General features: G+C 44.2%; 1 protein-coding gene across 4 annotated transcripts in view; it reads right to left on the bottom strand.

Annotated features, from left to right (window-relative positions):
• The window catches only part of TMEM181 (transmembrane protein 181), an 875,876-nt gene that overhangs the window by 753,572 nt on the left and 104,751 nt on the right, over window positions 1-17,553 (bottom strand). The window contains exon 1 of one of the 4 annotated variants that reach the window (XM_069607879.1): window positions 12,144-12,267. The exons of the other annotated variants lie outside the window; for them this stretch is intronic. Within the exon in view, the coding sequence (XP_069463980.1) occupies window positions 12,144-12,151 (8 nt within the window). The 5' untranslated portion in view covers window positions 12,152-12,267. Of the gene's footprint in view, window positions 1-12,143; window positions 12,268-17,553 lie in introns of those variants that run through there. 4 annotated transcript variants of the gene reach the window in all.

The raw sequence follows: 17,553 nt of genomic DNA, 5'->3' as shown, positions 1-17,553 counted from the left end.
CTTCTCAACACATGTTCCTCTTCAGCGTAGATAGCTGACCTCAACTTCTCTGTTTTTGACTTCAGGCCAGACAGCGTCCCAACGTATCTCCAACAACCTGCTAGCCTACTGCGACTCAGACTTCCATTTTCTCTTCATGGTTCTTTGGCTTACTCGTTACTTGATACCAATGTCCAGTTTACGTACAATGGTGGCTCCGTCTGCAATCTATTCATTACTTGTAGCTAGCCTATACGATGACTTGATCCATCTTGCGTTTCAGCGTATGTACTTTCATTATACTTCTGATTTCTGCAGCACTTTTTACTATGTAATGTTCTTTTACACGTTTATGGTTCACTTGATTCGTTACTTCGTCATTTCTCCTCTAGGACTCATACATAGAACTTTGCGCACAATTTCTTATGATGTCATCAGTCCATTTTCTTAGCTCTCTCTTATGGCTTCAGAAATCTCCTCCTGTAGGCTGACATCAACTCAAGGGTACATTCGATATGGTTGCCTTAACGGATACCGTCTTCCAAATACTTGCACCAATACTGCAGCAATGTACCAATGGTACTGGTCTGGGGCCTGGGACCTACCTACAATGCTACCTACCTAAATACTGTCCCTCACGAGCCCTCCGCTCATCTACCTACAAGCTTCTGCGAGTGAGCCGGCTCTCCAATCAGAGATTTGGAGGGAGATCCTTATCCTCAGCAGGTGCATCCCTCTGGAATAGCCTCCCTGCTACCCTCTGCCTTGAGCCTGACCTCCACAAGTTCCGAAAACTCAAGACCATCCTCTTCTCCTCTTCCTTCGTTCTCCCTCTACCCTGCTAACCTAGCCCGCTGCTCTCTCCATCTCTCCCTCCTCTTACTTAAAGCTTGCCGACTGGCCGCCTGGTGTACCTCAGTCTCTCACCGGTCCCGGGCACCCCAACCAGTCCCCTCTCGCACTTGTCTCAGGGCCATACTCCCACCCACCTTCACTGCACTTAAATAACCCAAGAGAGTGGCTCTCTATGCACTTACCCCAGTCTCCGCCTGGGTGCAGTTGGACCTCTCCCCTCCCAGTAACCTTCTATGCACTTGCACGACCCAAATTCAACGTGCCTGATGAGTCTGTTATCCTTGGTCTTCTGTCCTTAATTGCACTGGTAAAACTGCAGAATCGCCGTCAGGCCCATTTGCTGTGTCTCAACTGTTAAAATGTATTTTAAGCACGTGTTCTGCCTAGGCAGACTATTATCGTCTCAGATTTTCAAGGGCTCTGAGCGACTTCCCCCCCCCCTTGTTCCCACACTCAGAGCGCTTTGAAACACTTTCATGTGTATAGGTGCTATATAAATAAATACAATACAAAAGCTGGTGTTAGATAGGTTACGGTCTCATGTCTCCAATATAGGGGAGGTAGGGGGGCAGACGGGTAGGATCTCCTGTGCATTTATACATCTGCTCCTCTACACAGGCATTGTACCATTCCTTGCATTCCCCCAGAAGCTGAACGTCTATAGAGCCCTGCTCCTGTGTAGGCTGAACTACTACAACAGACTCTTCCTTAACCTCCCCCTTTGTTGTCTATTCCCACCCTTTGGTCTAATATAGACTAGGGTTGCAAGACTTATCCTTGGCCTCAAGCCCAGGGATAGTATTCCTGCAGCCCTTAGATGTGTGCACTGGCTCGTGCTAATTGCAAGGACTACAATATGTCAATTGCTGCCCTGCTACAGTCCTCCGCTGCTGTAACTCCAATACTCTGCTTGCCAAATGCTTTTGAAACAGAGAGCGGGAGGCATGTCTGTTTTCGGCCGGTGCCTCTCTTTGGAACAGTCTTCCTGCTCTGTTTATACTTGAACTGGACTTGTTCAAGTTCTGAAAACTTCTGAAGACAAGCTTTTGTGTTCCCGTTTTACTTAATGCATTCCCTGCTAACTGATACCACTGCCACCGAGACCGATGGCCTGGTGCGCCATAAACCTCACAGGATCGAGGTCCTATAGCTAGTCGTCACCAGTACACATCTACACCGTTCAGCACGGTCCTTCCAGGTGTACCGCCTGGCGGCTGTGTACCACACCCTTGGGACTCGTTTGCCCCAGCAGGTAGTCTGTGGTAAGACACTCTGGCATGTCTTGGCACTTCTATGACCACTTCCCTACATGCACTTACTTTATTGCACAATGCATATGAAAAAGATGTGTGAACATTTTTAAGCGACAGTTGGTGTGTGGAAGTTTAATACGTTGAAAAGGGTTATATGTAGAGTTTGTTAAACTGATTCGTAGATATGTGTGACTGTTTCAAAGCAGGGAATGAAGGAGTGCTACAAGCATAACAGTAAAAAAGGTAGAATGGCTGTTTTTTTACAATGGTGGGTATGTGCAATCTGTTTTTTTTTTATAAAGCATGGCCTACAGAGGAGACCGAGGATAGTCATGAAGGGACATGGATTATGGTCCTTATTGTATGCTAGAGAAAAGTATTTGAGACTTGCGCTTTTTTCTTTTTCTCTAGTATACAATTGTCCATTAGCATAGTAGAAAATGCTAATGGGGATGTTGGGGCATCTTATTGAGTCCAACTACTTTAGAGAAACATTTAGGAGTCTATTGAGGAAACTTTTTTTAAAAAATGCATTTTCTTTTTTTTTTTTTTTTTTTTTTTTTACAGAAGAGGCCAGGAAGTAAGGTGGGGATGGAAATAAGGGAAGGGGCAACAAGCAAAGAAATGGAGGGGCGGGGGAAGAGGTAGTGGGCAGTGTTTCTCATGCTCTTTGATTGCAGCCTCAAAACCACTTAGGAACTGCTCCCCCCTCCAGAGTGGAGGGCTGCAGCATATACAGAGTACAGTTGTCTTTGAAAGATATGGATCAACAGCCTCTTTTATGGTTTGAAAGGTAGCTGGGGGGGGGGGGGGGGGGTATTGCGCCCCCACAGGAGGAGCCTGTAAGGTGATAGTATTGGACGAGGAAGACAGCCTACTATTTCCGGGAAAGGACAGCCTTTCTCAGAGCATCCCAGTGGTTGAATTTGGTGCAACGGCGCATGGAGGTAGTCCCATAGGAGTACTGCCCAAGTTGTCCACGACTGAGTAGCCTTAGGTACATCCACAAAGTTGGTAAAGAACTGCCACAACCAGGATTCTCTCTGGGTGCTAGAGTTAGGCATTTCCTCTATCTCAACTTCCGGAACCTCTCAATTGTTTTTTGAATTATTGTGCTTGTTCCATTGTCCAGACCCGCCAGCTGGTGGTGGTTCCTGGGGAGGAGGGATGGCAATAGCTGATGCCATTTTTGAAGATAAATAGCAGTTGTGCTAATATTCTTCCAAGCATGTGCTATGTTCTGGATTGCAAATGGATAATCAGTAAGAATCGGTGTAGGAGCTGCGTAAGGGTACATTTTCAGTTTAAAACTTCCCACATCAGCTGAAAATGCAGTTTCGTACTGTTCGCGAAGCACAGACCCGTTGGTGAAGTGATGCACATCATCATGCCATGCGCAAGCAAGGTCACGTGACACTTATCAGAAAGTGTGTGGCAAAGTCAGCGAACATGAAAACAGTGGAAAAATTTGCTAAAGGTTTATAGAAGTGTTAAAAATGTTAGGAGGTGGGGAATGCCACAGTTTTAAGTTAACACTTTCTATATCGGCTGAAAAGGCGGCTATATTAGGGGCAAGTATGATATTAGGAAGTTGTAGCAAATTATGGTGTACTGGTAAAAACACATTGTTAAAAAAGGGACGTTATGGTTTCAAGTAAAACTTGAAAAACCACAGAAATTCGCCATGGAAAGCTAAGCAACAATAACTCGTGCCACCACTGTGCCCTTCTAAGACTTATACCCAGCACACCAAAGATGATCACCAGATTGGTCACAGCATTACAGGGACATCAATTTATTGTAGAATATATAAGCAGCAAGGATAATGTGATTGCAGATTTTCTGTCCAGAAATAAGAGTTGTTGTATTGATGGTGAAACAGGTGTTGAAGAAGACAGATGGGGATATCTACGGGACCTTCATTTCAGAAAATGAGTGGAAGGAAGCTGAGGGAAGGGATGATCAATTGAGCAAGGTGAAAGATTTTGTCCTTAATGACTGGTCAGGTTGCAAAAGTGAGGATGGTCTTTGCGCTTTTTACAGAGTTAGGGATGAACTCAGTGAAGAGGAGGGTGGTCTTCTAAGGTCTGGTCATGTTGTTAGGCATCAGGGACAAGCTTATGGAAATTGGCCACAAATGTCATCTTGGAGTGTCAAAAACCAAAGGGTGACTGGGGGCTGACTATTGGTGGACAAAGACAGGTGGAAAGTTTGTGAAGGACTGTTGGTGACTGATAAAAAAAAAAACTCAGTGTTGTGTCCAGCCTTTGAAGCTTTTGGAATTTCCCAAGATGCTCTGGAATTTGTGGCCATTGACATTTTGGAACCAATAAAAGAGCCCAGAGAGTGACGAAATATATCTTTGTTCTTTTGGACAGGTACTCCAAGTGTGTTGAGACTTGTGTTGTTCATGAGGCCGACTAGCGTAGTTGTGTAATTTCTGGATCGTGTATTCCAGAGGGAGGGTTTTCCCAGCAAGATTCTTTCAGATAAATGGTGTACAATTTACCTCCCGTGTGATGAAGCAATTTCTGGCAGGTACAGGTGTCACCCATCACAGGTCATCTCCCTTCCATCCCGCGACCAACAGAATGGCCGAAAGATTCAACAGTACGATCATGCAGGGTGTGAGCATGGTGGTCATAGAAGGCAAGGTCTGGGAAGAGGAGGTTGACAATAGGGTTTACACATAGAGGCAGCTCTATATTCAACGACGAGGCTAGTGCCGTTGAGGTAACCCTTGACTATATAGGTCTCGTTTGGTTGGGACGGTCAACATTTGTTGAGTGGGATCTGTGTGCTTTGATGGATAAGGTGGATTGCAAGAGGTAGTCAATGAAGAGGGGGTATGATGTCCAGAAAAAGATTAGGCTTATTAGTGTGTCAGAAGAGGACTAGGTTTGGATCCAGAAACCTGGATTTGTATCCAAAAGAGACAGCAGATTTAAAGGTCCCATAACAATGATGAGAGTTGAGTAGGGCTGTAGTTTTGGAGGATAACGCCAGTGTGGCAATTAGGAGAGGAGTACTTCTTCCCGGGTGTGTAAAGAATTACAACAACAAAAAAAAGTTTTAGAAAAAAGGAGATATGTGTTCTATTGTCTGCACCTATGTATTTATCCTTTTTTATATTTAAATTTCCCTGGTTGGCTACTTGACAGATTTGACATAATGCGTTATTTTAAAGTAAGTGGTTTATCTTCAGACTGGGGCTCCTGCCCAGCCTGTTGCATTATCACATATTAGTACCCGGCGAGGGACAAATCAGATTGTTAGTCGATCCGATGGGCACTCGCCAGGTGGTTACCAGCCCCACAAAGATGTACCTGCTGTGGCCACGTGCATCGCTGACCATTCCTGATCTGCGTCTAGACGCCATGGAAAGGGAGAAGGGACTAGATGTTGCCCCTTTGCCTCGATCCATGGCAGCCATTTTTTTTTCTCGAGTTGCGCAACGATTTGCACGCCGTTTTCCAACTTGAGAAAAAAATGCTACTACTACCCCAGTACAACGTGCCAAGGTACTGACAGCAATAGGACCCTCGAAGGGGGCATTACCAGTTTGGTAATGCCCCCCGAGCTACGTTATTTGCTCTGGCTTGTAACTCTCTGGTAATGCCCCCTCCTCGGGTTCTATTGCTTTAGTAGAATTTGCTCTGTATAAAAGTGATGCCCTTGGTGAAGCTGGGAAAGTTATATCCTTGCAGTGGAGAGGGGCATTTGTTGGAACCCATTCAATAAAATGTACTTAAAGAAGAAATTGCTGTGCTCACCTCATTCCCCACACCACATTAGATTTTAGAAGGCGATCAGTTTTAGTAACATTGAACAATAACTTCATAACGTCATTTTGCTCGCGTATTCAGAGAGCTGCCACATCATGACATCTTGTCTCGATTCTCTGATAGACAAGGAAAACGGGTTTAGCAGCTGTCAGTTTGACCAAGCTCGGCACCATTGTTGCTCTTGGCGCTCTTGGCGCTTTATTCATATGTAATGACGTGTCACAGAGAAACAAAAGTGTCTAATGTACAATAGGAAGTCTATTTTTATATAACCGCTGAACCCAGATATTCCTCAAGGCGGCATTAAAAACACGAGGCGTGGCCGGGGTTCTCCGGGGTGCGGCACGATTAACTTTAGAGGAGAGCCGTGCCCTTTATGAGCCAAGTATTAAAAGCATGCGGTGCTTTGCCTCAAAAAGTGGGAGTTGCCTTCACTAACCAGGTTTAATGCCTCCTGTTAAAAGCACAGTCCTACTCCCCACAGCACCAAGCGCGACATATTCGGAAAACGGAGACACCTTGGTAAGAGTGACGTCTGATGAAAGAAAACAAGTAAAGTATATTAAAAAGGTGGAAATAACGCAGAAAAAACACTGTTCAAACAGGTGATTGTGTGAGCTTTCTTTCCTATGGAACACGTCAGCGAAGGCTGACACCTCCGCTGCAGAACACGTGCAGTGCCACCAACGAGGCAAAGCACAAGCACCCGACTTGGGATATAGTCACCGCAGCGGAGGAAAACGAGACGCGATTAATGGGCAAAAGCTAAACCCACGGCATGGGGATTGTGGAATCTCTACCGGAACACGACTCACATTAAAACACCCACCCCAACCCCGAACCCACCCCCGCCCCAAGAGTCCAAGAGTAAAGCGGACGTTTGACCAGCCACACGCTTGAATAGAGTAGGGAATTTATCAACAAAGGCTGGTCCCCACCCACCCCCTGACACCAATGTTCTTGGCGTTTTTATCAGGGTGGCCAGCAAATTACACCCCGAGAGTCAATCTCTTAAAATAATATCTACACGGTGCTGCAAATAATTTCATGTAATTCTTAATCTAAGCAAGTTCTTTGTAAACGGCGTATCAGGAGAACTTCATATGCCGGTTATACACTGCCAGCAAGTCAGAAAGCGAGAGGAAGCATTGACTCCTGAATTCTCCCCATTGAAAGGCATCAAGAAATGTTGCTTTATCCGTAAAACGCACATAAAACATACCTTTCTAGGGAGCAGGATTGTAGGCGCGAGAGACTTGCAAATTGCAGATTCATTGTTGAGGGCAAATATAGTACAGGTGTGTTAGTGATGCACGGCATAAAGAATTATAAAAAACAAAAACAGCAAAGAATCAAAGCATAAACAAGACAAATCTATTTTATAAACAATTGAAAATATAGTGTTAAAAAAAACACGTTAAAAGATATATATTCAAAAATCCGTATTTCAACCGTTTCTGAAATCTCAAAATAGTAGTGGTCTGCGAAGACCAGGAGAAGAGGGTGTTCCAACACAAACAGCCTTTCCAGTGACAAATCTGGAGGCCCACCAAAACCTAGGATCCTCGACAAGGGGGATTTGTCTCCAAACAAACTAAGAACCGCCAATTTAGCTGCCAAATACCTGAAAGTAGGAGAGTGAATGGCCTTGTGCGTCGGCAAGCACACAACTTTTAACATAAACCAGGTAGCCAGAGGAAGCTGGTGCAGATAAGGAAAATCCACTCAAATTTCCAGACCCAAACAACTAACCAGCAGGCAGCACGGAAAAACACCTTTAGGGGAGAGAGGGAGGCTTGAGGAAGACCCGCTAACACAGAATTCCCTAAATATTTGCGAAACAGCCAACTAAAAGGCCAAAGTGTGAGAGAATAAAGATGGAACTATGCAGCCTTCACCAAACTTCTGTGAGGAATACGAGAATGTGAAGGTTTAGCAGAAAGGTCAAAAGCAGAAGGCTATTCCGGAACCGACACATAAGAAATAAAGTCCATTCATTTGGGAACAAACAACTGCAGACACCAACATCAGAACTTTAGATTGGCTTGATGTACCATAGACCCTGCAGGCGTCACAAAAGGATGGTACCGATTTCCAGGCAACAATGTCTGTACAAACTGGTTACAGAATATTTGCATGCACGTCCATCAAGACCCACGAGATGGTTTTGAGATGTACTTTTTTAATTTATTGCTCTGGTAGAATTGAAACCTGTGTAATATATTTTCTTATAATAGCATTACCACTTCGATTAGTGCATGTATCATGATGCAAAGACAAAAACTGGACAACAGAGGCTTCACACCTGATATGACCGGAAAAGATATGACCTGGAGGGCCATAAATGGTGTCCTGAAGGGCAGCATCTGGCTCGCATATTGTGCACCACTGAGATAAAGATTTCCTTGTTGTTCAAAGCAGGGAGTGACAATTTGATGCAATCACTGGAAAAGTGACTAAATAACGTGTGGGTACGGGCTCGCATTCACCGTCGTATGCCCTGCTCATTCCATCTACTCCAAATGCCGCACGGTAGTAGAAGCAACTCAGACAAAATATGTCCTTGACGATCTTGGACATGTTCTATGAAAGACAACATTGCAGACAAGAAGGTGAAGGAGTGCAACGAACGCTGGCATCTCCACAGATAGTCTCCCTAATATTAGTCGAAAGCCTATCGCAGCTGGGCCAACAGTTGCCACTTTTCTGGAAGAAGTGAATAAGCTATTTGCTGGTATTCTTTTCTTCTTGCGGGCCAGATGATGATCATTTAATAAGATTGTTCATAAAATCCTTCTTTCCTGTTAACTATGTATATTCAATTCTCTATTTTGCTATATATTTATCATTTAGATTATCTGTTTTTTCCCAAAGTTGTGTGCCAGCCATAACATACCAGTAAAAGACTGGTCGGATGGCAACCCTACAAAAAGGTGCATGGGGTCCACACAGAGATTGCCTAATGTATTTACCATAGAGAGTTTGTTCGAGGGTAAATGTACATATTTTGTATGAGGCCACCTTGTAGTACATGGGGTAGATATAAGAGAAATGGTTTACTTCTTAGCAATGGGATTTAGTTAATAGAGGCGCATTATCAGGGTAGGAATTCCTGCCATAGGTAGGACCAGCTACCCTAGCGTGCAAAGCAAAGTAGGAGATGTTCACATCATCGTCATTTAAGCAGTTAACAGGGGACTATCCCACATTACAAGAGTAGGGTGTTAAGCCACTTCCCCACCCAAACGCACCCGTACTTCTTAATGAAGTCAGACTAAGAAGTCCCGACTAGTGAGTGCACGAAGACTGGAGCTGAAAGCAGAGCACAGAGCACCAGGCAGCAGTGGCCCGGAGCGGGGTGGGACATGGACACCCATTTGCTCCTGCTCGAATGGCAGCACTGTCATGGTTAGGGTGACCAACTTTACAAAATGGTTTTGCAGTACACTTTGTATGTGGTAGTGCATCAGAAGCACCCCACAGACAGTGCGCGCAATTCCATACAGCATCATTCGCATTCCCCCAAACCTACTTTTTTGGTAACATTAGTGGCAGATGGCATTTTAACACATACACAAACAAAAAACTACACAAACAAAAAACTGCAGGACCATTACAGACGCAGGAAACTCATCTATTACAGCCTGGGCAGGCTCTGTGGGAAAATACATGCAAACCTCCTAATTTGCATATGGATTGCACCAAGTGACTTCACAGAAAAGGACATTGCAAAGAGAATCATCAGTCGTTGACACTTGAGGAACCATGGTGGCTAGAATAAATTGCCATAAGTAAGCCAAGTGGCAAATAACTGGTGCACAATACCTAAATTGCACTATTATATATGGAGCAACTCTATAGTCATTAGGCTTAAAAAAAAAAAAAATTGCATGATATATTAACATAAGCTATGAAGTGAATCACTAACAGAGCTGCAGATAAGACATGGTGTGATTAAATGATTTGCCCAGGATCACACACTTTATGTAAATGGTGAATCCAGGACGTGGGCAATTTAAGCAACTGAACACATATTCACAGGTCTAGCTGATATAGATATTTATTAAAGGTGTTGCTTTGCATTTCATGTGCTTAAATAATACTTTATTTATAGCAATGTCTTGGAAGCAAACCACATTACATAATAAACTAGCGTTTCATATAAAACTAACTTTACATCATAGAAATATAAGAGTATGGCTTTAGTTTTATTGTCCCCATCCTGCATGCACAATTACAATAGCATCATGCAGATTAACGTGAGCCTAACAAATCCCCTTGGGTTTTAAAGCAAGTCATTATTTCATACAATCACTAGTTTTCTTTGAACTGTGTTTTTTTTTTGTCGGACTGCCACACAAATACCCTGTAATTTGTGTGCCCCTTCCTTTGTGTTTTATCACAGGTTATATTTATAAAAGATGTTATATCCCTGTCAAACTGATTAAGCACACATTTGCTTGTGCTGACAGCACTTATTAGGAAATTAAACTGTGGGTTTATGGTTGCCAACTTTTGAAATATCCCCTCCTCCACCTGAATACAAGCAAGCGACCATCCAACCCATCCCCTGGCAAAACGCATTTTATAGCACTGGTTTATTAAAGCATTGCAAAAAGTCATACGATTAACAACCGGTTTTTAATATATAACATCTTCGCAATAGTCTCAACCTGCTGAGCTATCCTGTTAGCATTCTACTGTAGAGTGTGGGTATAGATCCCTTAAAGCACTAAAAATCACTGCATTACCAACAGTATTTTAAATGCAACACTGCCATGGAAAGGATTTCAAGTGGAATTGACGTACAGTGTGGAATTTGGAAAGAAGCAGCTGAAAGAAATTGCACCATGTTTAAACATTTCCTTCGAGTGGCGTTCAACTGCCATCTATTCCCACCCAGGCCCTTGTGGGACGCCCCTCTCCACTCCCTCCCTTTTACACTTTTTCCATTTCAAAAACTGCATAAAGCATTATGCACCCTTCTCTCTTTCTGATCACCCCCATTCACATTTCTTAAGGGACAAAAGTCCTGGCTAATAGTATCCCGTCCCTCCAATCATTGCCTAATGCTTCTCACTGTAAAGCGCTGTTTAAACAGAGCACGTGTCAGGCCCTTGGAGAGCAGCTCTGCTGCCCAAAGCTCGAACAATAAGGGTTCCGAGCGGGACGTGTCCTGTTGCCAAGACAATGAAGATGCTGAGCAGATATTTCTAGAGATGTGAGATGTGAGGCAGACTGACAATAGCCGAGATAGCAAGATGAACACGAAAACTCCTAGCATGATATCCCATACACATTACACTGTCATTCTGTAAGATAGTTCAGCTGGTTGAGCCATCACTGCTGCGATCTGTGTGTAATCTGTAAGTCGCAGGTTGGAATGCTGACAAGGCCAACTCTCTTCCGAGGTCGATAAATGAGTACCAAGTTTAGTTCTGCGATATTGTATATACATAGGTTCTATGTAAAGCACCTTGGCTAAAGCGCTAGATAAATAACACATCATCATACATGCCAAAATTAGGGACTACCCAGTGGGGGCAGAACGTGAAAGAAAACGCTCAGTGTTATTTACTCATCGACTTTCATTACAACACGTTGTGCATGTTAAAAGTGAACAATGGTGCGTGGTATTAACCCCAGTAAAAAAAAAAAAAAAAAAAAAAAAAAACTCTAGACACAATACTAAATAATGACAGTTTCATGCATGGGCCGAGAATAAATAAGACTTGCCAGAGACTGTGCGCGTGTAGCCATTACCTCTCGCAAGATAGTATTAAAAGTCGCTTAAATTAAGATCTCTGGAGTAAGGCGGTAATGCTAGTAACCGATTTAATGGCACGCTACTTGTATCACTTAACAAACGTATATAGCTGTAGCTTGAAAAAACTGCAGATGTCTACATTATCCACTGCATGCTGTTAATTGCAGGAATAACTTCGGGCACGAGATCATTTTCAAGTCCAGGAGGTGTTCTTTGATTTCAGGGACGCTTCGTGCTCCTATCTAACGAGACTAAGATTTGATGAGCAACTCGACAAATTTGTAGGACATGCCAGACCGAGAACTCAATTCGTTCACTACACTTGAATTGATTGCAGGTGAGGGCTTTGGGCACGGCAAAGGCACAGTCAGTTATCACTGTTGATCCAACTTTCCGGGGAACTGGGCGATTTTGGCCCATGTACCCTGCTCAGCTAACCAGAGCCACCTTACAGGCAACAGGCTTTCCCAGTATTGCGCCACATAGGTACTTATAAAAACTCACGGTTCCATATCGCGATCTGCGCTGACGGAGCGGCGCCGGCCCCGCTGCACTCTGTCTCTCAGGCCGCCACCTCACATCCGTGCCTCCTCCCCGGAGCGTGCTGCCGTCACCCTACGTCGTCCGGGAGCGGCAGCCAATCGCAATGGGCGCTGCAGGCAAAGGCAAACGTCGCCATTCGGCACCTAATTCGGCCGCAGGGTGAAACCTGTCTAGGACGTTTCTTGTTTCTGGCCCCTTCTGTTTCTGACAGACCGCGCCTTGAGCAGCGGGAGGGCGGGTTTTTCCCAAACTCGAGCTGTGGAGAGCAATTATGCCGCACCTGCACCTGGTATGAACAGTTTGAGGTCAGCGCATACCTCATGCAGGTGAACAGATTCGGTTCAGTTGCATTGTGGAAACCTTTCCCGTGTGCGTGCAGACCTATCCACTCATAGATGCCAACTTTTCGCAGTGGGCTTGAGTGTCACATATCCCTTGCACACACTCCAAAAATGTAGCCCCGCCTACCTCATTGCAAGGACAACATGTGGTCTGAATCCACCATACTGAGGACAATTTCATTGGTATTAAAAACCAGCAGAATTCCATTTTATTGGACTTTTTTAAAAAGTGTTTAATAGCGTAGATACGTGGATTTGCAGCTGTAGAGGTGACATTTCTCCAGTTGACTTTACCTGTGCTTAGTTTGACAAACACTTAATCTTATTACCATGATTCTGAATTGTAAACACTTGTATGTCAGTGCATGGTTTATTTTCACAAATCAGAATTTTCTTTTTTTTTTAAACCCATGCCCACCAATAACTTGTGTGCCTGCTACCCAAAGCACTTACATTGTCTTTTTGGAGATGTGACAGCAAGGCTATACACTTCTGGGTTGTGAAATCTACAAACATTAGGAGGTCTCAAGAGATCAAACATCTATGGCTGACCTTGGCAAATCCATTGTACACTCGCTTTGCATGTAAAAGGATCATCACTAAGTAAGTGATGATGTTTTTTTTTCTCAGCCTGCCCTGCTCACAGGTTTCCTGACAGTGTTTGTGTCCTCGAGAGTTTGGTCTCTTATTGCAGGCCAAAGTCACAAGTCCGTTGACGGCTTGGGCCACTAGGCCTCATCCCAGCTACCCCCCCTTCTAAACCTTTACAGGTGACAGTGAAACATGCACCTGACCTGGCAGTTTTTAAAGTCTTTCTAGGAGAAGTTCAAGCCAGACCGCAGTGGCTTTCAAGAGACCCTTGTGAATGAGAGTCCCCAGCCAACCAAAATTCGTAGTCTTAAAATTGGCCAGGTTTGTGCTGCTGCCCACAAGTATTCTCCCAACCCATTGCATTTTAGATGGGCCTACATAAATACTAAATTGCCTCTACTACAGTCTTGCTACTGTGAGAGCTATTTACTCTTATCGTGTAAAGCTGTGTAGTTCAAGTATAAATAGCGAGTCAGTAGCCAGAGAATTAAAGGAATGGTTCGGTCAGAAATTTTTATTGTCCCTACGGGTTGGCCATGTGTTTTTAAGCCTAAATCGGTCGATATTAGAAAAATTTCCTATGGACCTTACCCGAGTTTTCGTCCATTAAACACACGCGAAAATAGGCAGTGAGGCGCTGCCATTTTGGGATAATCTCATCACTTGCCGCATCGCCCTGTGTGACCTGCTTTTGCAGCACTAAATCATATCCCCCGCCCCTCAGCCTGTCATCAGCAGACGCGTACCGCCCATTTCACAACGCAAAAGCACGTCTCATGTCAACATTCGCTGCGCTTCAGCTAATGACGTGTCGCCATGGAAATGGCAGGACGCCTCTTTACTCAATAAGTATAAACAGACCGTTTGACAACACACAGCAGCAGATTTTCGATTCCATTCCTCTCTCTGTGTTACTTTGAGTATTCTGTGACTCGTTTCTGTGCTCTGGTCAGCTACATTCGCCGCTTGTAGCCCGTGTGAACAGATACCAGTACCATTGCTATAAATTATTTTAGTTTGTTTACCACACAATGGCTACAATAATGCCCTACATGTACAAGCCCGAGTATACCGAGGAGGAACTACTGGAAAGGGAAACATGCGAAAACGATGGGGCTTCGGACAGCAGTTGGCAGGACGAATCAACGGATGAAGACACTGGACCTAATCGCATGGACGGTGTTTCCACCTGGTGCAAATGCAATCGGTGCGAGGTAATGCCAACCGAGGACGAGAACTGCTGCTGCTGTGAAAACTCTGGATGTGTGGCCTACATTTCGGAAGTCGAGCCACGGCCGCAATGCATCACCAAGCTGCCAGACTTCAGGGCAGCCTGCCTCACACGGTCCGTGATGAGGATAATGATGGTGCTTATGCACAAACCTCGCGCAACTGTTCGTCCTCGTAATCTGAGTAACGAGTAAGTATACTCTGGTTGTGATGCCACTACTATTTCATAGTCATCTCCTATATTCAAAATTACATCTACATATCATTGTAACGCATGAAAGTCGTTCAATAGTGTGCAGTGTCTAGATAGCATTTGTCTGAGCAGAATGCCATTAGTTACAAGAATTGTCATTGACAACAAAGGTTTAATAAACTTATCTTGGTCATTTAAAAACAGTTTGTATCATTCTTTTTCACAGGTGGTACAGGCTGGTGGCCTATCGTTCCTTTACATGGTGGCTTCACGGGAGGATTGGATACCGCGTTCCAAGAGTAATACCCGCCTGTGCCGTTCGTGCCACAAGACAAACTTTCCCCAGTGACAGCGGTCAGTACAGGGGATTTTCCCTCGCTGTGCTGCAACCTGACCTTTACAATGTGTAAAGTTTTGTATTTTTGTGCCATCAAAATAAGAAACAAAATAAAACACCACATATATTTTAACAACGGTTGTTTCGATTTTTTTAAATGAATCAAGTGTGTCTCCATTTAAGAGTCTTCCTGTGCCTTGTCTGCACGCCCCAGGCCCATCCATCCCACCACCTTCTATCAAAGGCGGTTCACGCCAGTGGATGCGGGGGGCTGTCAGGGGCGCAAACGGCCAAGGTGCCAAACAGCATGTACACTTCAAAAGGTATCCCACGCCCAGGGGCCATTGCTCACATGGCCTCCTCACACCCTGTGTCTCCAGGCAGGCCTCCCCTGAAACAGGCCGCCCCCCTGCAATCCACATAAGTGTGTCTCCATTCAGCAGTCTTCCTGTGCCTTGTCTGCACGCCCCAGGCCCATCCCTCCCACCACCCTCTATCAAAGGCGGTTCGCGCCAGTGGGTGTGCGCTACCATGGGGGGCTGTCAGGGGCGCAAACGGCCAAGGTGCCAAACAGCATGTACACTTCAAAAGGTATCCCATGCCCAGGGGCCATTGCTCACATGGCCTCCTCAGACCCTGTGTCTCCGGCCAGGATCCCCCCTCACGCTGGCCGCCCCCCAGCAAACCACGTAATACCACAACATATTCACGTCATTCATTCACAAACACACCCCTGTTTCTAATACTTTATAAACCACTTGATATGTCTCATGAGAACATCTTTGTGCTTTGCAAGTCAACTCCTGAACGTGCTACCTGAGAACCACTGAGATCGATGCTAATCTGCTCGTCGTCGTGCTATCTGTGAACTTCTGTGACCGCTTCGAGCAAACTCGTCAGTGTGCTAGCTGTGGCCATTTACCTGTTCTCCTGCCACAAACTACTGGGCTTGCTGAATCTAACTGTTTGTTGGTCAAGGTAAGGCCATGTATCACAGTCATATTTCGGTCATTTTTAAATTTCTGTCTATTTGCGAGTAGAGTACTCAATAGTGCTATGTTCATTGGTCTCATTGCTATTGACTTGAGTTTGCTATCAATAGATCTATTTATTTTCATCTGTGTCAATTGTCATCGAATTGCATCCTTCGCGGGTCCTGTCTATAATGTAAGCATGTTTCCTTCTCGTGCAAGACAGTACATCGAAGGGACGAGTCACATGTTCAGAGTTTAGTTCCATCATTTTTTAATTTGTGAAAGTAGTGCAAATACTAATCTGCACTTGATGAATTAGTATAGTTTCGGCGACCAAAACAAACCTTGCATTGAACATTGTATGGTTCATTTATTTTTTTATGGCATTTTTATCCATCAAGGTTTTATAATAATCTTGATATTTACTTTTCAGAATTTTCAACAATGCCTGCCTGTTCGATTAGCGGCTGCCCTTCGAAGACCCATGCTAAATCTGAAGGTACTACAATGCATGGATTCCCTAAAACTGTTGATCGATTAAGAGAATGGGTCAGAAATTGCGGATATCCACCGAAAGAGCTTGAAAGTAGAGTCCAACAAATCTTTGAGGACAAGAGGGGTGATCGATACCGCATCTGCAGCCGGCACTTTTCCTCAAACATGTACGCCACATCTTGAGTAACAAAGAAGAATAAACGGCGAACGACACGAAAATTGCTTGCAAATGCTATTCCCACTCTATTCGTCCACATTCCGCCACTGGTGAGTCAAGTTTCCGGATTTAGCTTTAGGCCTTGCGGTAGTGTGTAGGTAGCCAAATGGATTAATTGATATTTTAGGTGTTGTGTCCCTTGTAATACTTTCGATATTTATAAGCGTGTATAGCTTTTTGAATAATGACATTTATTAATAAATTATTTTTCGATTTTAAAACCCTCAAAAGAAATCTATTTATGAGCACAGGGAACTGTGCTATATTGCAGACTTTCAATAGCATTATTCTCAAGTATTCTGTCGCCTTACGTGGCAATTTTTTATATTGACATTTCATTATCAAACAATAATTTACTTTTACAACTGCTTGACTATCCACTGAATCTGAAGCAAGAACATTCTACATCAGTGACGTGCTCGCAGTTATCAACCACTTCCAGCGCGTATTAGGTAATCTTACTTAGCTATTATGCTACAGACTTGTTTTATGCATGTCAAGTAATAGTTTGTATGTATCGTGTAATTATTTTACTGAATGTTTGGTTAGTGCTTTCCAATTGATATACACCTTAGTTGTCGTCCCCTAGTGTTTGTTTTCAGTTATAATTAGTGTTATCCATACTAATGCAAGTACTGTCTTTCAGGGAGATGCTGAAGCATCCACCACATTGACAACATCCATAGATATTCTTCAGCAGCACGAGGTATGGATACTGACAGCTCCATCAAACTAGATCATCAGAGCTGGAATACTTGCCGTTTGATTGTTCTACACAATGTTTCATTCGTGGTTAGCCATTGATATGTACCTGTGCGGTCGACCCCAACTATGTGTTATGTTTTCAATATTGTAATCCTGCTAATGCAAGTACTATGTTTCAGGCGGTAGATGGAGCGTCAACCCCTGCACTTGATGCGGAGCCTGACATTCAAGTAATTCCAGGGGAAGTGGAAGCGGGACCATGCGTATACGAATCGGTGCAACAGCTTT

Source organism: Ambystoma mexicanum, chromosome 4q, assembly GCF_040938575.1.
Source record: "Ambystoma mexicanum isolate Mex_15411 chromosome 4q, UKY_AmexF1_1, whole genome shotgun sequence".
Lineage (NCBI taxonomy): Eukaryota > Metazoa > Chordata > Amphibia > Caudata > Ambystomatidae > Ambystoma > Ambystoma mexicanum.
Note: the sequence above shows the minus strand (reverse complement) of the source record. Positions and strands in the feature narration are given on the sequence as shown.